Source organism: Urocitellus parryii, chromosome 11 (genome assembly GCF_045843805.1).
Source record: "Urocitellus parryii isolate mUroPar1 chromosome 11, mUroPar1.hap1, whole genome shotgun sequence".
Taxonomy (NCBI): domain Eukaryota; kingdom Metazoa; phylum Chordata; class Mammalia; order Rodentia; family Sciuridae; genus Urocitellus; species Urocitellus parryii.
Window position 1 is genome coordinate 100,157,536 of NC_135541.1, and position 24,577 is coordinate 100,182,112.

The 24,577-nt window shown below is 33.9% G+C and overlaps 1 protein-coding gene across 1 annotated transcript; it reads left to right on the top strand.

Annotated features, from left to right (window-relative positions):
- The first annotated feature begins 454 nt into the window (after nucleotides 1-454).
- LOC113176027 (vesicle-trafficking protein SEC22b) lies at nucleotides 455-20,596 on the top strand. Its single transcript, XM_077791039.1, has 5 exons — nucleotides 455-672; nucleotides 6,945-7,054; nucleotides 9,904-10,064; nucleotides 12,650-12,796; nucleotides 18,105-20,596. Exons 1-5 carry the CDS (start codon nucleotides 598-600, stop codon nucleotides 18,257-18,259), a joined length of 648 nt encoding a protein of 215 aa, XP_077647165.1. The 5' UTR covers nucleotides 455-597; the 3' UTR covers nucleotides 18,260-20,596.
- Nucleotides 20,597-24,577: the final 3,981 nt, after the last annotated feature.

The following is a 24,577-nucleotide window of genomic DNA, read 5'->3' on the forward strand; positions in this document are numbered from 1 at the left end:
ACTGACCTCCTACCAGAAACTGTCCAAAAAATCTGGGGATACAGTATGGAAAAAAAATGCAGCCAAAGAAAAAAACAAAAAAATCTCTTCCTGGAGATATACAAATATAGGAAATATTCTGTATATAATTTTCTATAAGATAGAAAAATTAAATATGAAAAATATAGCCTGATTTTCAGTGCTTTCACATAACTTTCTTCTAACAACCTACTAACTCCCACCCTCTTTCCAGTACTCTCCCCAAACTTAAAAGTATTAAGAACTAGAAAATTCTTTCAGTTCGGGTGCCACACCCACTCCAGAAGTGAGATTTATTGGAAGCTCAAAATTTCAGAAAAGTGGGCGGGACTTTGGAAATTTACAAAGGTAGGAGGAGAGACGGCGGAACTCACGTTCCGTAGTTGTGGTTCTCGGTGGGAAGCCAATTTTGGGGACCGGTAGTGGAACGCTCTTGAGCTGTTTCCGGCCACCTCAGCGGGAAGCGGAGACGCAAGCAGTTGTCTCTTAGGGAACTGAGGTAGAGGTGTGACTGCTGCTGCCGCGGAGGAAGTGAGGACGACGCCCCGGGCCAGTGTTGGGTCCCTAAAGCCAGCGAAAATGGTGTTACTGACGATGATCGCCCGAGTGGCAGACGGGCTTCCGCTGGCCGCCTCCATGCAGGAGGACGAACAGGTGAGCCACTAACAGATCCCGGCGACCCCAAGTCCCCGCGAACGCGCTGCTTTCAGCTTCGGATTACTTCCTAGGACGCGGGAGACCCTTGCGAACCTCCCAGGATCTCCCGACGGGTCTGAAGTGCTCCGCTCTTTCAGTGGTGGAGAGGCTACCCCTGAGAGGAAATCTTTCCTAAAAGCGAAGACAGATTTTTGTGTTACCCGTTTCTCTTCAGAAAAATACTTCGGAAAAGGAATAGGTTTGATCTAAGTGGGATCACTAATTGTGTTCTGTGGCTTTTTAGGGGCTTTGTAACAAAGTTAGGACTTAGGATTTTCTGCTGCTAATAAGGCCGTTGACACAAATCCTAGGAAAAAGTGAGTTCCTAAGTTCTTCAACTCGTCTGTCTGTAGCATTTGATCCTTGACCCGGCTTGCTGACATCTTTTGAAAGTGGGTGAGGTAATTTTACCACTTACATGCAATCGTTAAATTTCGTTGCGGTGCCTTCTTTCAAGGTTATGCACAATTCCTATCTCGCCCAATAAACATACCAAATTCCTGCAATTCATTGTACCTTATTTTATTTTGCTTTGTCTTTCAGTAAGTTAAGTTTCCTAGTAGGCAAACAAACGACAGGTCTTACTCATCTTTGTGTTCTCTATAGCTTTTACAGCAGGAGCTTTATGCTAGGGGGTGTTCAGAAATTTATTGAATTGATTAACAATAACTCCTCCAGTTATCTTAAAAGGAAATTGCTTTGTGACTTAGAATCACATGGGAGATTTTCGGTGTGAGATAAGTGTCAGGAACAAGCCTGGGAGGTCCCTAAAGAAGGCAGTAATAGAATTTGTGTAATTTATTTAAAGTGGTCAGTTTTATATTACTTTCTCATACAACCTGAGTAGATTTTTTAAAACCTCAGGCTTAAAAACGATGAATTCCTAAGAGGAAAAACATTTCGTGCATTCCTTTTCTTGGGTTCTTTATTTATGGTACTCATTTAAAAAAAAAAAAAAAAAAAAACTTAGTACATCAAATGTGCCAGGCATTTTGTTAATGCAAGGGATGAGAGGACTCAGTCTCCACCTTCATAGAGCTTACAGTCTAGTGGAAAAATCAAATAACTAACCATTGTAATGTAGAACCATTATGGAAGAGGGAGGGGTTCTGTGGCTAAACATAGATATCTAAGATCAGAAGGGCCTTCCCAGAAATGACATCTAAGTTGACAGGAGGATCTGTTAGTAAGGAACTCTTTTATTTGATTTTATGCCTCTTTATTTTTGAAAGTAAATTTGTTTATTTTCACTTTTAAGAGAGTAGTTATACAGATGATAGAGTTGCAGGTTATGCTAAGTGAAATATATTTCATTCATTCCACCAAAGTCTACTCATTGAAATAAACTGAAAAATATCTAATCCTGAATTTTAACTGTGAAATGTTTTTCTGTTGATTCTCCACTTTTGTTAAGAATTTTCTAGAACCACTCTGCAGGAAGAGTGTGATTGTTAAAAGGATCCCAAGAACATGGGGAAATTTCCTTGAAGGACATGTAGTTTGAGAAATATTTTACCCATGAGGGATGGCGGTGAAGTAGAAAGGGGAAGAATCTGATCAGTTTTTCAACTTTTGCATTTATTCTATTGTGGACAAAGAATATAAAGTGAATATGAAAATTTTCTTAATATTAGAGGGCCCCTACTCTCCCTTGATACTTTATTGAAAAAAATTAATTGATTTGTTATTGTTTGTTTCTTAATTTTGAGTGTGGTATTGATTTACTAAGGTGGGTGCTTTGTTTCATTGACAAAGACATTTGACACAAATATTTATGTGATTATAATTCCATTGTATTTTCTTCTAGAAATTTTGTTTTTAAGTAATAAAGTCTCTCTTAAACATTTTTTTTTTTGGAGTTAGGATCATTTTATTTACTTTGGGCATATCTCTAATCTTTATTTATATATTTATTTTAATTAGGTATATATGACAGCAGAATGTCTCTTAAACTTTTAATGTCTGAAAATATGAGTTCTAGACTTACTTTTACTATTATAATTATATAGAGAACATTTATAGAAGGCATACTGCATACCAATCACTATGCTAAGCCTAAATGCATTATTTCATTCAATCCTCATACCTATCATATTAGAATAGATTCTTTAATTATCCCTATTTATAGATAAAGAAGCTGTGGGGCTTATGGGGAATAGGTTACTTATACAGCTAGTAAGTAGCATAGTGGAATTTTTCATCAAGATTTTTTTTTACCTCAGCAACCATTGACATTTTGGGTTTCTTTGTTGTGAGGGACTTTTCAGTGCATTTTAGGATGTGTAAGCACATACTTGGCCTCTACTTCCAGATGGCAGTAGCTCTACCTCTTTCCCTTAATTACAATTCAAAATATTTCTAGCCATGGCCAAATGTCCCCTTGAGAGTAAAATCACCCCAGGTTGAGAACCACTGGTTTTTAATCAGTATCTGTTAGGCTCTAGAGCAGGCTTAGTACCTAACCACCAAATTCCACTGCCTTGTTCTAGGACTTTTGATGATGTAGTCACTCCTTACCAGTCCAGTAGTAGCTTTTTAAGAACAGATTATCCTACCAAATACTTTTTTTTTTTTTTTAAGATTTTTTTTTTAGGGCCTGTCCTGTAGCTCAGTGGCAGAGCGCTTGCTTATCATGCATGAGGCACTGGGTTTGATCCTCAGCACCACATAAAAATAAACACATGAAATAAAGGCATTCTGTCCATTTACAACTATAAAAAAATTTTTTTAAAGATTTTTTTTAAATCTTTATTTTTATTTTTATGTGGTGCTGAGGATCGAACCCAATGCCTCACACATTCGAGGCAAGCACTCTACCCACTGAGCCACAACTCCAACACCTACTTTTATGTTTAAATACCTTAATTGTCTAAGCCAAATAATTCAAAGTGCTTTCAACTATGTGTCACTGATAATTTTGGGTGTTTACTAGGTACCAGTCCCTGTACAAGCTGCCTTATTACTAGAAATGAAAAGTTATTCAGATTATATAATTGAGAGCCAAATTCTGAAAATAACAGAATGTTATATACAGTGTTTCCTCTGTACTTAACTAGAAATTTAGGCTTAGGGCAGGTATAGAGATGAGCTTTCTTCACAAACTCAGACTACCCTAACTAATATCCTGTGTATTCCTTTGCTCTTTTTGTGGTGTTTTTTCCTTTTAGGGTGTTTGCAATTTCTTTATCCACCTTTCTCTTCTACCTTAAAATGATTGTATTCTCTTTAATTTTGCACCAGCTCTGTGGAAGGCAGTTTAGACTTCAAGAAGGTGGTAGATCTAACCAACAGGGAACTCAAAAAGAAAAAAGAAAGAAAAAAAGCAAATAGTCTGTTGTACAGTTAAACAGCTTCATTCTCCCAATTATTTAAGGTAGATTATAGAGAAAAATGGTTGGTTCTTGGTTATGCTGGACTTTGACCAGCTGAATTCAATAGGGATTTTTAAATGAGGAGAGCTTAGCTAAATGTTCTTATTAAGGTAAAAGATGATACTTGATAGAACTAGTTGTTAGCAGTCCTAGGTGACAGTAATGAAAAACTATTGTGGTTGTAGGACAAATTTTACTACCTTGTACTTTTTGTAATATAGAGAGACAAATCCTAAATATGCTATCAAATTACTTCAAGTATTTTACACAATTTGTCCGGTTATTCTAATCCACTTCATTATTGGATTACCAACAGAGATTATTATAAAGTATATAAAGTTCATTAATCTATTCTAGATAAAGTAGAAGGTAGAATCAGGACACTCAAATATTTTTAGGTCAACTAGCTGTCTGTGAGCCCTTTGTGACTTTGACACTGAAAATAATCTAAAGGTCATTACTGTAAAGTAGAGGTTATGTTGTTTTGTGATTTCTGTATCAAAGTTGCCACATGATTTCTTGAGCATTTTCTATGAATTAGCAAAACATCATTTAGAAGATATATTTACTATTAAAGAAATTTGAATTATATAATTGGTGTTATGTAACATTTGGAGCAGGGGTTCCAGAGCCAGACTACCTAGGCTCAGATCCTCACTCCATCCTTTATTGATCTGGAATCCTTGGTCCGGAGGCAGGTTTGATTTATCAAATATTGATATGATAATCATCTCAAGGTAACTGTGAAGATTAAATGAGTTAGATTATATAAAGTGTTTAGAACAGGGCCTGGCAGAAAGTGAGCCCTTAATTTCATTTACCTGTTTCTGAAGAATCTTTTTTTTAATTGCTTTTATTTTTTAAATACATGACAGCGGAATACATCACAATTCTTATTACACATATAGAACACAATTTTTCATGTCTTTGTTTGTATATAAAGTATGTTCACACCAATTCATGTCTTCATACATGTACTTTGGATAACGATGTCCATCACATTCCCCATCATGGCTAAGCCCCTGCCCCCTCCCACTCCTCTGCACTATCTAGAGTTCATCTATTCCTCCCATACTCCCTCTCCCTACTCCACTATGAGACAGTCACCTTATATCAGAGAAAACATTCACCATTTGGTTTTTTGGGATTGGCTAACTTCACTTAGCATTATCTTCTCCAATTGCATCCATTTACCTGCAAATGCCATGATTTTGTTCTCTTTTATTGCTGAGTAATGTTTCATATTGTATATATGCCACATTTTTTTAAAAAATTCATAAACCAGACTTGCTCATCATACACTGGATGCAAATATTCAGTAAACAGGAATGAGTTAATGAGTAAATGACTAATTTTTCCCATTGCAAAATTAATTCATGCTTGTTTAGAAAGTTTAGTGAATATATGCAAGGAAAAAGACCAAAATGTCAGTGGTGATTATTACCTATAATCTCTACTCATTATATATTTTTGGTGAGTGACCTTAAATGTGTGTGTATGCTCATGTTTGTGTATGATTAAATAACGGACAATACTGTAAGACTGTTTTACCTCAATTTTCCACTTACCAGTATCTGATAAACATTGTCTGATATCATTAAATATTACATGACATTGTTTGGGTGGATACATAGTATTTGGTCATGTAAGTATACCAAAAAGGTTATTATTTAGCCAAAAGGATTGTGTCAGCATTGTATTTCTCAGGAATGGTATATCACCTTGAGGTTAAGTGGTACATGCCTATAATCCCAGGAGTTCAGGAGGCTGAGGCAGGAGGATTACAAATTCAAAGCCAGCTTCAGCAATTTATCGAGGTTCTAATCTCTTAGCGAGACCACATATCAAAATAAAAAATTAAAAGGACTAGATATGCACCTCAGTGGTTAAATGGTTCAATTCCTGGTTTAAAAAATTTTTTTCAACGTTAATTTTGAGGAGATGCAGACATTCAGATCATAGCCAACAGAAAGTCTTCCTTTCCCCAATTAGTATGCAAATGAATAAATAATGTGTTTGCTTCCTATTCTTCATTCTCTCCTTTCAAAAAGATATTACTACAATGCTAGAGCACTTGCCTAGTATGCATGAGGGCCCAGCACTGCAGAAAGAAAGTAATGACACTATTTCTCCAGTAGTTTCTCCACTATTTCTCTCACCCTCGCTCCCCCTTTTTAACTAATTATAGTATTATCCAGAAATCCTTTAGGTAAATATGACCTATGATTACATTACTCACATGTTATTATTTTCATTTTGTTGCACATGTTCCTCAGAATTCAAACTTTGCTATCCAGAGAACCAAATAGATTTATACATAAAGGATATTTGACTTTCCAATCCTTATTATACCCCTACTCATTTTTTATTAGTTTCACTCATGGTGTTCGTATAATCTGAAGTTAATAGTGTGTACATTTAGTTTTGCTTAAATTCTCAATCATGTAAGGCTTTGTGGAAGGTTTTGCTTGATATGCCTGCATAAAAATAAGATTCGCAAGTCACAAATTTCTCATGATTATAACACATGCTTGTGCCATTCTGTGCCAGTAACTGTAAAAGTGAAATGAGTTAGGAAGAAGATACTGACCTAATAGTGGAAAGAACACTGAGAGTGTCAGAAATGTAGTGAAGATACATACTTTTGCTTCGTAGCAAATAACCAATATGATTTTGAAGTAGGGATTAGGTCTTTTTTGTCGTAAAAGTAGGATCATTTTTCTCTCATTAAAATGAATTTTATTAAGCTGTAAATTAAGGATCTTATTCACATAGTGTCCTCCTAATATCATAATGCTTCTCACTAATTGACACAGCTTTTTGTGTGGAAAATTCTTAAATGAAGGTGTCTTCTTTCAGTCTGGCCGGGACCTTCAACAGTATCAGAGCCAGGCTAAGCAACTCTTTCGAAAGTTGAATGAACACTCCCCTACCAGGTGTACCTTGGAAGCAGGAGCAATGACTTTTCAGTGAGTATAGTCCTGATTTTTTTATGATCATTTATGAATGAAATACAGTAAATGTGACACCTTATGAGAATTGTGACAGTCTTTTAAAGATAACTTGAAAAATAGAGTCTCTTCCTGGAAGCAACTCCTCTTGACATGCTTACAGTAATTTAGCCTCATAACTTGTGTCTAAAAAAACTATGTACCCATCATGCAATAACAGATAACCTCTTTAGGAATGTCTTGGAGCCAGACATAGGTAGGTTAGTACTCTTGCTTAGACGTTTACTAGAATGTAACTTTGAGCAATTCACATAACCTTTTCAAACCTCAGTTTTCTCTATAAAATAGGGCAAATGATTATAGAAGTTCCATAAGGATTTTAAAGGAAATCATATATATTACTTGCCTGACACAAAGGGAATAATCAATAAATATGAGTTATTATTTAGGAAAAAAACTATAAAAGTTTAAAAGCATCTCCGTCATTGGTAAAGACAATACATACACCTGAGAGAGGGATCAAAAGAACTTTATTGCATTTTAAATGATTTACAAGCAACTGGTATTAAATGTTCAGTACATGTCAAATTTGAATCTGATATAGCAGGAAAATTACAAGATCACAGAAAAATAAAAGGGATCAGCTAAATAATCTTTGCCATTTTCGGGACTCAGTAATTTAGACCCAAGAGGAACATTTTGAGTTTAACTAAAAATAAAAAATACAAAATACCACCATTTATCAAAGACGAATAATTAAATATATCCAAATAAAAACAAAACCTTGGCCCGTTGATTAAGAAAATGGTAGACATTGCATTTTGTAAGGTATCAATTTATATAGTATCTGAAACATTTTATATAAATCTAATTTTCAACACCAAAAAATAGTCATTTAGGCAGTCATTTAAGATTGTATATACCCGTAGTCACAACTGCTTATGACATTGAGGCAGGAAGCTTGCTTGACCCCAGCCTGGGCAACATAGCAATATAATTATGTAATTATGCTATTAATTATATAATACAATTAGTCTTCCAGATCTATTGGTATATAAGAGATTTGAGCATACTTGGATTTCCATATCCACAAGGGTCCAGGAAGCAACCTCTTGTAACTACTGAGGGACTGTATATGTCTACCATGGGTGAGGAAACAAAAGACTTAGGAAAGTTCTTATAGAATTAAAGGATTTTCTTCTGTCTGGTTCCTTTAGGATGTTCATAATCTCATATCTTTTATTTCTACCAGAGAGCTATTTATTAAAGATTTACTTGCCAGGCCCTGTATTAAGTCTTCCTTTTAATATCATTACCTTTAATGAGCTTATCTTTTTACTAGCTGAGAGAAACATATATTAAAACAAGTATATCATAATATTTCAGGGCAAGAAATGCTGTAATGCAATCTGAATGCTTTGGGGGAGAGAGAAGGAAGCAGTAAATTCCCATTTGTGGGGGTTAATATGAAGAAAGGGATAGAGGAAGAGAAAATGCAGAGAAATTTCACAGAAAAAAATTATAATACAATTGAGCATATAAAATGAACAGGATTTCTCCAAGTATATAAAAGAGCATTTTAATTAGAAATGACAGCATAAGTAGAAGTTCACAAAAATATTTTAAAATTTAAAACCTAGCTTGTTAGGAAACAGCTTGCCATTTGGTATATTAGAATATGTGATAGAAAGTAGCCTAGCAATTTGAAGGGCTATAAATACTTCAAGAAGTATGATTTTATTGCATAGGTGTTGGAGAACCTCTAGAGTTTGTACACAAGGCAATGTGATACTGTCAATTTGAGAGGAATAAAACATGTGGTATAGAAGATGATATAGCTTGAAGGCAGGGAGAACTGTTATTTCAGATTTCTAAGCAAGTAATTAGTATGATATTTAGGAGCCTAAGATACTGTAATAGTCTTTAAATTGTCTTTTGTGAAGCCATAGGATACCTCAGGTGTTACATAGGACAGGGATGGGAGTTTATATAATGCTTTTGGCCTTTAAACTCCTATTTAAACTAAATAACTTCTAAAATAATCTGTACACATAGGTCTTTTAGGTATAATTTTTGCTGAAGTAAAGAATACTATAGCTGACTGAAATTATGACTCAGTAATAGAGTGCTTGGCTAGCATGTGTGAGGCGCTGGGATCAATCCTCAGCACCACATAAAAATAAATAAATAAAGTTACTATGTCCATCTACAGCTAAAAATATTTTTTTTAAAAAAAGAATACTATAGCTAAAAAAGAAGTTTGAAAGCTTATAAGTTATAGCCTAAACTTTTCCCAAGAATATCTCATACATGTAGTTGTATAATCCAGAGAACTCCCTATCACAAATGGAAGCCAATTCTGTTGTTCAATAGTTTCCAATTGATTATAGTTTTCCTAGCCTGGAAATCAGATAGCATTATTAGTTCCAAGGCCACATTTGTCTGTACCCAGTAAATAATATGCTGTTTATTTTCAGCTTTTAAGTATTCACAAAAATTTCCAGTTTTACTTTGTGACTAGAAGAAATTTAATATATGTATACTAGTTCACTTACAAAATCAAAGGGTAGATATAGTGAAAAATCTATTTCTAAGAAGAAATTTTAGGTATTGATGTATGTTAGTTGAAGAATTGTGTAATGAATAAAACAGTTATACTCCTTTTGGGATATATGTCTCTTAATGAGAAGATGTTTGTTTTCTGATTCTGAGAATTTGTGGTTTGAAATTGATCTTCTCTTGGCCAGCCTCAGAGAGATTAAACTAGACATTTTCACAAGTTTATAGGGTCCTCAGAGTCTGCTTCAATAAGTTTGAAGTACTGTTAACTTTATAAACAACTTTGTCTTGCTTTTTTGTCTTTTCAGCTATATTATTGAGCAGGGAGTGTGTTATCTGGTTTTGTGTGAAGCTGCCTTCCCTAAGAAGTTGGCTTTTGCCTACCTAGAAGATTTGCACTCAGAATTTGATGAACAGCATGGGAAAAAGGTGCCTACTGTGTCTAGACCTTACTCCTTTATTGAGTTTGGTAAGTTTATGCCCCTCACTTCTTTATTAGGGGAACAAACATTATAGAGGAAAAGCTATTTGTTACACTGATAAAATTTGGACACGTTTTTTCCCTGATGTTTACCTTACTGGAATTTTGGCTTTAGCCTCTTCTCCCATTCTACATCTTTTTGTCCCTTTTCTTCTTTGGTTGTTTTTTTGTTTTATTTCTTGGTGGTCCTGGGATTTAACCCTGGATACCTTACCAGTAAGCTACACACCCCCAGTACTTTTGGTTTTTAAAAATAAAAATAAAATAAAAGAGACAGGGATTTACTAAGCGCATTGCCAAGGTTGTCCTCAAACTTGAGATCCTCTTGCCTCAATCTTCTGAATTGCTGGAGTTATAGGCATGTGCCACCATACCTGGCCCTCTTTTTGTCTCTTTGAATGAATGAGGCTCCCTTCTTAGAAACAATATTCTCTAGTTATAATTATCTTTTCCCGTTTGATCTTGTTGCCTTTTTGTTCTTTGGCTTGATTCTTCATTAGGGGCTTTTTGTGTGTGTGTTCTAGGGGATTGAACCCAGGGGTGCTTAACCATCAAGCTGCGTCCTCCTCCCTTTTTTGTATTTTATTTAGACTCAGGGTCTCACTGAGTTGCTTAGGGGCTTGCTAAGTTGCTGAGGCTGGCTTTGAATTCACAGTCCTCCTGCCTCAGCCTCCAGAGCCTATGAGATTACAGGCATGCACCACCACCAATTAGTTGCATTTGTGACCAGAGCTATGCATAAAGCTCTACTTAATGGGCTTATAACAGCTGAGTCTTCTTTCTTCCAACCTCTAGACACATGCTAATATTAAGATTCATTTTTTGGAGATAAGAATTTGGAAATGAGAAAAAAATGGTATCTTGTTTCTTTTAGTAGAAAAATATCCTAATTAAAAAAATACAAGAAGATGTGTTATTGATTGGAGACTAATATTTACTATATTCAGAAGTAGTGAGCGTGGGTATCTGTACTTGTATAGGAATTATGAAAAGATTCAATACTAGTCAGACCTCGTAAAGTATCTAATGGCAATATATCAAAAGAAATATCCTAAGAACATCAAATATAGGGTGAGAATAAGTAGGATCATGCTACATTGCTGAAATTTTTAGTTAAAAAAGTAAGTAATTTTACTATCTTAGAATTTCTGGAGTGTTTCAAGTTTGCCTGATAAGTGAGTGATGCCTTATAGAAATTAAAAATTTGGCAAAATAGTGTTTCATAACTATAAACTCTCCAAAAGCTAATTCATATAATGTCCAGTTGTTTAGATTTTATTTTTGTAGATAATAACAATTTAGTAAACCTAAAGAAAAACTAAGACACATGTGTCAAGGTCACACAGGAAATAGATGGTACGCTCAAACAAGCTTAACTGGCTATACCTGAAGATATATATGAATGGGCTATAAGAGAACCATAAGGCATAGTAATCTGCAATCAGTAATAAAGTAGTTTTACCATCCCTAGGCTTGAAGGCATAAAAGGAAGGAGCAGTTTTTAGAATTGAAAAGAAGAAATTTATAGGAGAAACCAAAAGTTAGGAGCACTAACTTTTGCAAGAGAGGTACTTCCAGCTGAAAGTGACTTCTTAGGAAGTTATTGGGAATAAGTACCCTGATATCACCGGTCTGTTCCAAACCTTTTCTACTCTTGGGGCCTCCTTCATTGCCTGATCTTTGCTGGAAGCCAGAGGGTAAGGAGCCCATTGAGGTACACCATACAGGTCAGGTTCCCAAGATAGAAAGCAAGGTGCAAAAAGGTGGAAGGGATCCAAAGAGGCCAAGTGAAAGGTGTCTAGCACATATAACTTCAGATTTTTGCCAAAAATTAAAAGTTTCTTTAATAATAAATCATTCTACACCAACGTTGGCTAAAGATGAATGAGACTGCAGCTTTACATTGGTATTTTAGGAAATTCCCAGTCACATGCTTACTTTACCCAAAGTTTAAGAATGTCATGACATTAGAAAAATATATTAAAGAAAATACTTTAAGGCAACATTTGTAATGATAACTTTTTAGTAATCATTAACTCTTTTGCCTTGTTAGTCTATAATGATGGTAGGGTATTACCTGCATACTTTTGGGAATGTATAGAATAAGTATTAAAACCAAATATAGTTTGAAATTTTCTGCTTTTAGGAAAGGCTTATGATAGTGGTCTTTATTTCTGTAAAATGTCTAATAGCAAATACTTTTTATTCAGAATTCTCTAAAGCTCATATCCCCTGAATGGTCACCTAGTTACAGCTTCACATTTTACAAATGAAGAAATCAAAGGCTAGGGCTGGTATTGTGGCTCAGCGGTAGAGCGCTTGTCTAGCACGTGCAAGGCCCTGGGTTCGATCCTCAGCACCAATAAAAATAAAATATTGTATCCATCTACAACTAAAAAATAAAATATTTTAAAAAAAGAAATCAAAACCTAGATTTTGATACTCACCCCATGTGCTTGATTAAACCAGGGACAGTGGCAAATCCAATAAGCTCAAAATTTCTAATTCCCTACTTGAATACTTCGATGGACTTGAAAGGAGTTGTTAATGGTCACTTTTCTTCATTGTTGTAGATACCTTCATTCAGAAAACTAAGAAGCTGTACATTGACAGTCGTGCTCGGAGAAACCTAGGCTCTATCAACACTGAATTGCAAGATGTGCAGAGAATCATGGTGGCCAATATTGAAGAAGTGTTACAACGAGGAGAAGCACTCTCAGGTATCTGAACACAATATGAGACTTAATAAAGCAATACCATAGGCAAGGATAGCTTATTTTTATTGCAGTCAGATTCTTGCCAGGACTGTTAAGAATTCATGTTTCAGAAATAGATTACATTACAAGGATTCCAGTATGATACATTTTTTTTCCCTAACGTGATTAGTTTTTGTTGGGTTAGAAGAGTGTAAAGGATTCATATGTATTTGAAGCAATTACTCTTTACAAAAATTTACAAAATTATGTATAGAAACATTTGTACAAGTTAAGGGAAATAAAAAGAAAAATAAGAGGAAAATGTCAAAAGACTTTTTGCAGTGGGTTCCATGAATAGCCTGTTTGGGAGATTTTACTACCACCAAACCAATGGAAAAGAAGGAGATTGCAAAATATCTATCATTCTCCCTAGTTCACAAATATTCTGTCTATCAGCTAGGTGAGCTTACTCACCATTCTTAATGGTCCATTCTCACTGTATGGATCTAATCTTTAAGATGTAGACAAGAATTGCTCCTTCAAAGAAATCCTCCTTGATCCTTATAGCCCACATCACATAATCTCGTCTGTACTTTTTAAACTCTTAAAACATTTAGTTACATGGCTTTTTTTGCGGATGATTGTGTTATATATGTTTATTTACCCAATTCACCTCAAATATTTGCATTAAATATATTATTAATATATGTTCAATATGTATTTAATATAGATACTTAAATTGGTTACATATATATGTAAAATTAGTCATTTTTTACCTATAGTGATTTTTGTGTATGTGTGTAGTGCTTGAGATTGAATTACCTATAGTAATTTTAAATTGTAAATAATTAAAGTGTATGTATTTATCTGATGTTTAAATGTTACCCAAGTATTAGAGGCAGACATGTAAACTCTTTAAAGGCAGTATTTTATGAATTTTTATATCTGTTTCACATGCTACTTTTATCCCTCACTATACACTCATTAATAAATATTTCTAAAATTCAGCCTTGCTACATATTAGTAAATAGTTATCCTTTAGTATGAACCAAAACTTTACTCTTTGTGTTAGTAGTAGCAGTTATCCTAGCATATAGCTTATACCCTAAACATCAAATTTTGAGGATGAGTCTATAAAGTTTTTTTTTAGCAAATAAGCTATTTATTTATTAGTTTTTTAATTTAATTAGTTATATATGACAGTAGAATGCATTTATACACTTTGATATATTGTACATATTTGATATAATTTCTCATTTTTCTGAGTGTACATGTTGCAGAATCATGGTCATGTAGTCATATATATATATATATATATATATATATATATGACTACATATATATGTTTCTTTGAAGCAATTACTCTACAAAAATTTACAAAATTATGTACAGAAACATTTGTACAAGTTAAGGAAAATAAAAAGAAAAATAAGAGGAAAATGTTAGAAGACTTATTGCAGTGGGTTCCATGAATAGCCTGTTTGGCTATTCATGTACACACACATACATATATACACACACACACACACACACACACACACACATACAGTAATAATGTCTGTTTCATTCTATTATCTTTTCTATCCCCACATCCCTTCCTCTCCCCTCCCATAACTTCCCTCTACTTAATCCAAGGTAACGCTATTCTTCCCTAGTGCCCCCCACCTTATTATGAATTAGTGTCCACATATTATACAAAACATTTGGCCTTTGGTTTGTGGGATTGACTTATTTTGCTTAGCACGATATTCTCCAACTCCATCTATTTACAGGCAAGTGCCATAATTTCACTCTTCTTTAAAGCTGAGTAATATTCCATTGAGTATATGTACCATATTTTCTTTATCCATTCATCTATTGAGGGACACCTAGGTTGGTCTAGCTATTGTGAATTGAGCCGCTATAAACATTAATGTGGCTGCATCACTATAGCATGCTGATTTTAAACCAAGGAGTGGGATAGCTGGATCAAATGGTGGTTTCATTCCCAGTTTTCTGTGGAATCTTCATACTGCTTTCCATAGTGGTTGCACCAATTTGCAGTCCCACTAGCAATGTATGAGTGTACCTTTTTTACCACATCCTCACCAACATTTATTGTTGCCTATATTCTTGATTATTGCTATTCTAACAGAAATGAGATGAAATCTTAGAGTGGTTTTGATTTGTATTTCACTAATTGCTAGAGATGTTAAACACTTCTTCATATGTTTGTTGATCAGTTGTATTTCTTCTATTATTGATTGGGTTATTTGGTTTTTTGGTGTTAAGTTTTTTGAGTTCTTTATATATCCTAGAGATTAATGCTTTATCAGAGGTGTATGTGGTAAAGATTTTCTCCCAATCTGTAGGCTTTCTCTTCACATTATTGTTTCCTTTGCTGAGAAGAAGCTTTTTAAATTTGAATCCATCCCATTTATTGATTCTTGATTTTACTTGCGCTTTAGGAGTCTTCTTAAGGAAGTCAGATCCTAGGCCAACATGGTGTAGATTTGGGCCTGTTTTTTCTTCTATTAGCGGCAGGGTCTCTGTTCTAGTACCTAAGTCTTTGATCCACTTTGAGTTGGTTTTTGTGCAGGGTGAGAGATAGAGATTTAATTTCATTTTGCTTCATATGAATTTCCAGTTTTGCCAACACCATTTGTTGAATAGGCTATCTCCAGTGAATGTTTTTGGCACCCTTGTCTAGTATGAGATAACCGTATTTACGTTGGTTTGTCTCTGTGTCCTCTATTGTGTACCATTGGTCTACAAGTCTGTTTTGGTGCCAATACCATGCCACTTTTTTCATAATAGATAGAGTAGCATAGACGCTTTTCTTAAATCCAAAATTTATACATCTGTCAGTCTACCAACAATGTAAAGGATTCTCCTCTAGTGTTTTGTGTTAAAAAGCTGATATGCTGATTTAAAAAGAAGTACTTGTCTACCTTAAGTAGCTCCATCTTGTTTGGGAGATAAGAAACCGTCTCAAAGAGTAATTAATAGGCAGTATAAGGGAATAAACATCTATTGGATACTTATTCTAATCTGCTGGGGAAGTTTTATATGTATCTTATTTAATCTTCATAATTATTTCATGTGTAATAGGTGATATCAAACCAGTCTTACAAATAAAGAAGCAAAAATCTTGAAAAGTTATGTGGCCTACTAAAAATCACTGCTGATACTTAGCAGGATTCATTGGCCTCTAGAGTCCTTGTCCTTTTTCAGTGTACAGTAACTTTAAATGGATATGTAGATAACAAGAGCTATATTAATATAGAAGGGTATAGAAAAGTGTAAAGTGAGCAAGGAAAGCCTTTTGAATTTACATAGACAAGGAAGTATCTTAAGTAGAAGAAAAAAACATCAGAACAGAGCATATTTAAAGGACAGTAAAGAGATTAGCCTACTTCAAAGAATATTTTCTCCTCTTTAAGCTTCTTAAGAATAAATATTTTATACCTTCTTCTCTTTCTAATTTTAGTTTAATAGGTAGTCTGCTTTGCATTTAAGACTAAGAGTAGTTCCTGTGGATTCTTTCAGCAAATTTAAATTATGCCTTTTTTAATGTCTAGTACAACTATCTTTTAAGCTCTGAATTGTGTTTTTTCATTCATGATATTACCTCTACGAGACTATAAATTCCTCAGAGGCAGGGATTATGTATGTTTTGATCACCATTGAATCTTCTGTCACTTCATATAGTCCTACTATATAGCATAAATATTTGCTAAATGACTTCTCCAAGCAGTAACTTTATCTTTATGATATTATGTGGTTCAAAATGTTTCTTTATTGAGGAATTCTCTTATCACTTGTTTCATATGACCTAATACTTGTTCCTCTGCCCAGTTATGCTCAGCAGATTTAGAGTTATTTGGCAAATGTTTATTCAGCATTAATTATATGTCATTCTGGGTGCCTGGGATATAGCAGTAAAAACAATAAAATTCTGTTGTCCAATGGAAGGTACATTTCTAGTAGACTAGATAGAAAGATTTCTTGATCATTGTCATGGTTATTTCTCATCCCCTAATTGATTTTTTTCATGACTAGGTTTTTTTCTTACTCGTATGACCAGTTTGTAAATTCAGATGTGACTATCATACTTGTGTTATTAAGTAATGCCACATTTCTCAATCAAAACCAGTCTCTATTAAGCAATTCCAAATATTCCAGTTGTATTATCTCAAGAGTGAATAAACAAATTGAGATTGCAAAATGTTTTGTAAAAATTTAAGTAAATGAAAAGTTTGATCAGAATTAATTTATGTCAAAGCTTTTCATTATTTAAATATGTCCTATGTTTTAATCTGACCTAGTTTGTATCTGGCTATATCTAAGTACTCAATAACAATTAAAAGAAGATAATAGTATTATCAATGTTCTAGGTTGGGGGAAGGCAAACTTCTCAGAAAATGCTAAAAACTTAATTTACTACATTTTGGTGTTTGTTTGTTTGAGGACGTGTTACTACATTTTAATTACAATTTTACATTCCTATGCCTATTGAAATATAATTTCTTACAGTTTTAACTTCATAATTGTCTTTTCTATGTGGAAAATCTCAGAAATTTTAAACTATACCACTGAAGTGTAGTTTAATACTGTGTCTGATTAACTGAATTTTCTAGTTAGTTATCTAATTCTTATCTTACATGGATTATAATTTTTAAAAATATGATATAATGTGACTTAAACCCATTAAAAGATTATAAAAATGATAATGATTAAAATATTATAAAGATTATAATTATTAGAAAATGTCAGATAATATTTATTAAGTATTTACCATATGTGCAGGCATTGTTCTCACTTTACAAGCAATCTTATGTACCTTATATTTTATAGATAAAGAAACAGAGAGGGCTGGGGGGTCGTAGTACAGTGGTAAGAGTGCTTGTCTAGCATGTGTGATACACTGGGTTTGATTCTCAGCACTGTGTATAAATAAATAAAATATTGGTCCATTGACAACTACAAAAATATTAAAAGAAAGAAAGAGACTGGGAAAGGCTAAGGGACTTGATGAACATTAATTACATGGTTGGTGCAGCTGATATTTGAACCAGAGAGTCTAAGGCCAAAATTTATGCTCCCGACCACCACACTATACAGCCTCAATAATTTTGCACATAATTTGGTCAGATGATTTTAAAATATATTATAAATTTTATAGCACTGCAGTTTTGAGTTAATATATGTAACCTTACCCTTAAAATAAAAATGAAAATTTAAGTTTCATTGTTAATATCATGCCTCTCATTTTGGTTATTTTTATGCCTTAATATTATTGATGAAATACTTCCTAGGACTAATTAATGGTTTCCTTTTTCCTCTTTGACAGCATTGGATTCAAAGGCCAACAATTTGTCCAGTCTGTCCAAGAAATACCGCCAGGATGCGAAGTACTTGAACATGCGTTCCACTTATGCCAAACTTGCAGCAGTAGCTGTATTTTTCATCATGTTAATAGTGTATGTGCGATTCTGGTGGCTGTGAAGTAGTGAATCCAGTCATTGATAAGGGAAAACCTAGAACCTGGCAGGTGTAAGTTTTCAGGAAGCTGAGCTCACAGAAATGTGTATTAGAATCCAAGTGGAACTTCTGCCTCTAAAGACCTTGCAAGAAAAGACATCCTGAAAATGAAAGAGTACGCCTCATTTAATGAAGCTTAACCCTTTGTGGAAAGTCTCTTTTGGGGGCAGAGGCTTTCTCTGGGTGCTAAGCCATATATGTTAGGGAACAGTAGATTGTTTTATTTTGTTTTTCCCCTCCTAGTACATTTTTAACAGCACTGACTGGGCATTCTCATTCTCAATGGAGCCATTAGTGAGATTTAAGGTAGCCAATCTGTGCTAGCAATATTCTGAAATTCCTTCAAAGAAGGCAACCCTTTGGGAAGTTCTTTTGACTTTAATCAACATTCCTTTTGTTGGTGACATTTGTGATTTTCAGTAATCTGAGTTTTTTCTGCCTTTCAAACAAGACTCCAAGTATGTGAAGGTTAATTACTGTGCTGCACCAATCCTGTCTGTTGGCCCCTATAGGAATTAACCTTTGTTGTTTTCCTTTTATGATATTTTGCTTGTTGCACAATTGCTGTAGGGTTAAATGAATTATATTAAGATGCCTTGAAATTATAAAGCACTCCTTGATTAAGAAGCTAAAATTTTTCTCTTATTTACTCTTTAAACAAAAGACTTAGTTTGGGACATTATTAATTTTATTTCTCAGCTTTTTGTTTATATTATTATAAAAGCAGGTATAGCATAGGATTGCTAGAGGCCCCTGGCTTAAAGAGAAGGCCCAGCTCAGTACTACAGCTTTGTCTTGCCCCTTACTTACATTATAGTTTTCCCTACTCTGTTTTTTTTTTCCTGCTAACATTTTAAAAATTCCCCTTTATCCATTAGTTTCATGTCCCATGAACATCCTTTCAGGATATTGTCACATTTCAAAATGGAAACTGTTCAGCTATATAGTTAATTAAATTTGAAATCTCTGCAGATGAACTAATCATACTGCTACATTTATCTAAGCAAATCTGAGAGCACCTCATTCCTGTTTCAGTTTATGCAAAGTATTCAAGAATGTTCTAAAGATAGAAAATTCATTTATAATGACTTCTGTTAACCAATAAAAGTAACTATAATTTTTTTTTCCTTTTTCACTCAGGGATAATTGGGGATTTCCTTTTACCTTCTGACATGGAATTTTTTAAAAGGGGATAATAGGCCTTTTGAATATTAATGCCAGTGTCTACAATATAACCTATAACTCCTACATATACTGCAAATATTTCTTTAAACTATACAGGAAACTAAGCCAACTTCTTAACATCTTTAGAGGGAACTTTTAACTAGTAAGCAGTTTTATAACCTTAAGGGATCATCAGAACCACTGTTCTGATTCCTGGTAGGAAAAAAATAATCTCATTTCCTTAAAACAAGGCAAGTAGAAATGCTTATTTTATTTCTGATAACTTAACAGAACTAGGATTTTTTTCTTCTTTCTATTATAGATCTATATCTGCCAATTAGAATTTTATGCATGAAATATGAGGTTTCTTTTATAGAGAATAAGTGCTTTTAAGTCCCTAAAAGGCATATGACAATTGGTAATAAAACTGAAAACCTAAGTGGTAGTACCATAGCATTTGGTGCTTTTGTAGGAGTGGAGAGTGGCACCTTATTGTTGAGAAGTTGCATGCTGCAACCTAATGGTCAGCAATGAAATAAATCCTTCTAGAATGTTCCCTTCAGTGTGAAGTTTTGTTATCTAGTTAATTTATGTACACATATCCTTTCTTTTTTTTTTTTAAGAGAGTGAGAGAGGAGAGAGAGAGAATTTTTAATATTTATTTTTTAGTTCTCGGCGGACACAACATCTTTGTTGGTATGTGGTGCTGAGGATCGAACCCGGGCCGCACGCATGCCGGGCGAGCGCGCTACCGCTTGAGCCACATCCCCAGCCCTACACATATCCTTTCTAGGTACATTTCCACCTAACCTCATTGCACTAATTAAAAAGAAAGGATATGATAATGAAGAATAAAGGAATAGGAAAGTGGTTTAAGATCAGGGTAGTGAAAAAATAACAGAATAAGATTCATAAATACAGCCCCATTTGGGTTTTTGGTTTTTCCCCATACTGGAAATTGAACTCAAGGGCTCTCTACTACTGAACTACAATCCTAGTCTTTTTTTTAAATTTTTGATTCTGTAACAGGGTCTCACTAAGTTGCCCAGGCTGGCCCTCACATTTTGACATAGTCCTTCTGCCTCAGCCTTTCAGGTAGCTGGGATTACAGGCCTGTACCATTGCCCAGCCCCTTTTGTTCTTAATAGGAGCTAGTGGGAAGATCTAACTAGATGAATTGTATCAGGAATCAAACAGGCATCTAAAATAGAATGTGATAAATACTGTGTGAAGTTGTTGCAGGCACATTAAGAAAGGAGAGTTAATTTATTTCAAGAGAAGGAGAATGGGGCATGTAGAGTTAATAGCATGTTCAAGTCATATGTAGAGAGAGGCATATTTTGGGAATGTAACAACTTGGTTTAGCTTAACTCAAGTAGAGACAGTTGAGATATAAGGAAGAACTAGAATGATATAATAAAGGGTCTTGTCTATAATGCTAAGGAGTTTAGACTTTATTAATGGCCATAGCACAGGATAGCTAGTTATAGTTTCAAATGATCATTTTGGCCATTGTGTAAAAGATACATTGGAGAGGGAAAACCTGAAATAGGGTGTTAAAACCAAGGACTTGTCAGACAAGTCAGAATTAGGCCAGTTTCAAATGATTTTCAAGAAAAAAGTAATTAGAGATACTAGATAACATAACACTTTGTTTTTTAGAAGGTTTTTAAATTATTCTTACATTGACTCAACCCTTTGATGGTCACAGCATTCTATGAATAAAGAAACTTTACAAAGGATGCTACTCAGAGGCACATTAAGTAAATTGCCCAGTCACAAAGCTAAAAATTGATGGAGCCAAGATTTGAACATAGGCAGCTGGATTTTTAGAATCAGTGCTTTTAAACAAAATACGGAACTACCAAACAGTCAAATAAACTAAGTACCCCAAAAAAATGTATTTTGAATTTAACAACCAGGAACTTAATCCTGTAGGCTAAAATGATTCCAGAGAGCTGGGGACAAAGTCAGATCACAGTGAGTTGAGGATTGGCACATTGTACACACATCTGGTTATTTAAATGTCTTTAACAGTGATCATTAAGCTTTGTGAGAAATCTTTGAAAATCTGATGAAATGTATGTGCCTTTACCCCAGAAAATATTCTTATGTACATGCATATCAAGTGTCACAAACCATTTCAGGGTATTCAAGGACCCTAAAGCTTTTTCATGACCTAGTGGTCGATGGTCCCTCAGTTAAGAACTCCATTATATAGGATGTGGGACTCAAAGGTTAAGAACCCAGAAGCTTTGGACACTGTCTAGTTGTGGTGAGTCTGAAAAATTCTACAGTTTGAACAAACTTTTTAGATGAGATGTATTCTTGAAAAACTATGTGTACAAATACGTTTATATCAAATAATATTACTACAATCAGAGATCTGATTCTGCTGATTTTTTGTTGTTGTTGTTGTTCTAGTTTCTCTATATCAAAATTAAGGATTTTGAAATTTTTATTTTCTGCTTTTACTAGTAAGATGTCTTCTTACAAAGGCAAGTTAAAAAGAAGTCACTTCTGTACACATAGGATTTCATAAAACATGTATAGTAAAATATCTCATAATTTAAATTCTGCCTTATTGATAGTTCACTATTACTTATGGTAGTGAAAACTCCCACCTCAGTTTTCACTTCTATTCTAAGCTTGAGTGTTGTTGAACACACTGTAAAGGCTTTTAGTGTGTTTAGCACAATTAACTAAACCCCATCTGGTAGGGTATTTTTCAGGCAGTTCAAAAGGAAGGCAACAAACACAGTTATGTAGATGTTGTTTTTGTGATTGCATATTAACTAACTGGACCAAATAACTGGTATTGTAAAGATGACTCCCCCACCAAGAAAATATTTTACTATGAATGACATAGTTTGAGATACAATGAGCACATTGAATTTCACATCCTATTACTCATTATTGTCGGGCAGGATTGACACTTCAGGTTAAACTGTCTCAGGCAATTTAATCATTTAGTTCTTAAAAAGCTTATTTCAAGTGCTGTAACAATCCATGTTTTAAATTAGAAAAATCACTGGAGGTTGGACTTTCATATAGTAATATACACTGGACTAATTTTTCTCTCATAATCTTCATTTGTTGAGTATTAAGTATTAGACAACTTATGGGTATTATAATCTTTGTAGCCATTTTCTTTGCTCAAGGCCACATAGCTAGCAAGTTGAGATACAGAAATTCAAATCCAAGGCAGCAACACACATAATCACTACACTACACTGTTTACTACTCCTAAATAATAACATAGACACGTTTGTCTTAAGCATTTTACTCTGTCCTATTATTAGTAGTATGCTTATTTTTGTATATTTTCTTATCATTTCATTTTTCTGTCCTTTTTAATTTATTTTATCATTTTCCCTTTATTCTTTGTAAATAACTTTTGCTCTTATGATTTTGTTTGCCCTTTTTCACACTTGGCTTATATGTATATTTTCCCATATTTGCTTCCTTTTTCACTTAATCTCAGTTTAGCAAAGTAAAAACTCCACTCATTAAAAAAAAAAAATTTTACTTTACTTTTTTTTACCTGTGTCCTTTTACCCATTCTCTTCTGTTTCCCTCACTTGCTGTTACATTTTTAATTCTCTCCCATTTTCTTTTCTTTTTCATTTCCCATGTGGTTTTCATTTCCAAGTTAACATAATGCTGCAACTTTGCTTCTATAAATCAGAGCTTCAAAATCAACTGAGTATTACTGTTTATTTTTAGGCCTTATTTAATCTTACTTTTGACTGGTTTTGTAATATATTCTGTTCTTTCTTTATTCAGCACATATTAAGTCAGCAGAGATATGTATATATATATATGTACCCCTGCTTTAAGGACTCCTTTTGTAAAACATTTCAAACAATGCAAGAATTCAAAGAAAAGTTTGTTTTTTTTTTTTTTAATCTAGGGCTTCTCTTATATTAGTGATTAATTCCAAATATACCCATCTTTAACTTGAGTTCTGGACCCAAATTTTTTGCTGCTTATTGAATATCTGTTTTTTAATATCCCATAAATACTTTATTCATTACATCTAAAACACGTTATCACCTCCACTTCATTATTCTCAAAGATAAAACCTAACCTGTGCTTTTATTAATCAGTACTATATTTCAAATTTTTACTCATCATCTGCCATCCCCTTACCTGAGCTAAAAGTCATAACTTGAATTTAACTCCTTCTTTTCCTCCTACTTCTAACTCAACTGTTGACCAGAATCTGTTTGTCACAACCTCCAAAATATTTCTCACCCACCTCTTTCTCTTCACCTTCTTGGGAGCAAGCACTTACTAACTTTAACATGGACTTTTTCAGTAGTCTCCTTACTATCTTCCTTGTGTCTTCCTCTTTCACCTCAATACTACCAAATTTTCCAAAAGAGCTAATCATACCTCATTTCCTGTAGAAAGAGATCATGTACTCCAGTCCACAATCTGGCCCCATTGTACCATTTCAAACCCATATCTTACCACTTTCCACCACCTGTAGTTTGCTTTAGTCGCATCAAATAATCTGAGCTCTTCTACACTGTCAAATACTTACCTTGTGCTGTGATTTGTTCTGTACCTTTTCTCTAGAATATTTTCCTCCTGTTCTTTTTCCTATAAGTTTGATAAGTTTCCAAGACCCAGCTCAAATTTATCTCCTTTATAAAGCCTTTTTAACATTCTCATGACCTGGGAGAAATTCATTTCCATCCTCCCACATTATCATGTTCATATTTCTAGCACAAAATTACCACTTTAAAAATACCAGTTGGTATGTGTTTGTGTTTTTGAGATAGAGACCAATTATTATTCATGTCTTTGAATCCTTGTACTTAGTACAGTGACTGACACATGGGAGGTACTCAGCAAATATTTGCAGAATAAATATGTTGACTTACAAAAATTAATGCTCTTTTTTTAAAAAAAAGAATAATTTGAAAGGAAAAAAACATGGTGAAAAATGGTATAGCCTAGTAAAGGAATGAAGATAAAAGAAGCATGCTAAAAAAGTCAGAACAAAAAAGAGGATCAATAATATATTGTGAACACTTTGGAGAAAGTGGGTAAAATTGATTGTAGCAGAAACAATTGAAAGGCAAGGAGGTAAAGAAGGAAAGGAAATAG

Bases quoted from the DNA above. Each gene is read 5' to 3' on its own strand.
- LOC113176027 (XM_077791039.1), top strand. From the start codon at position 598: ATGGTGTTACTGACGATGATCGCCCGAGTGGCAGACGGGCTTCCGCTG. The intron at 673-6,944 runs GTGAGCCACTAA...GTCTTCTTTCAG, and splicing joins CCATGCAGGAGGACGAACAG to TCTGGCCGGGACCTTCAACA. The intron at 10,065-12,649 runs GTAAGTTTATGC...TCATTGTTGTAG, and splicing joins TTACTCCTTTATTGAGTTTG to ATACCTTCATTCAGAAAACT.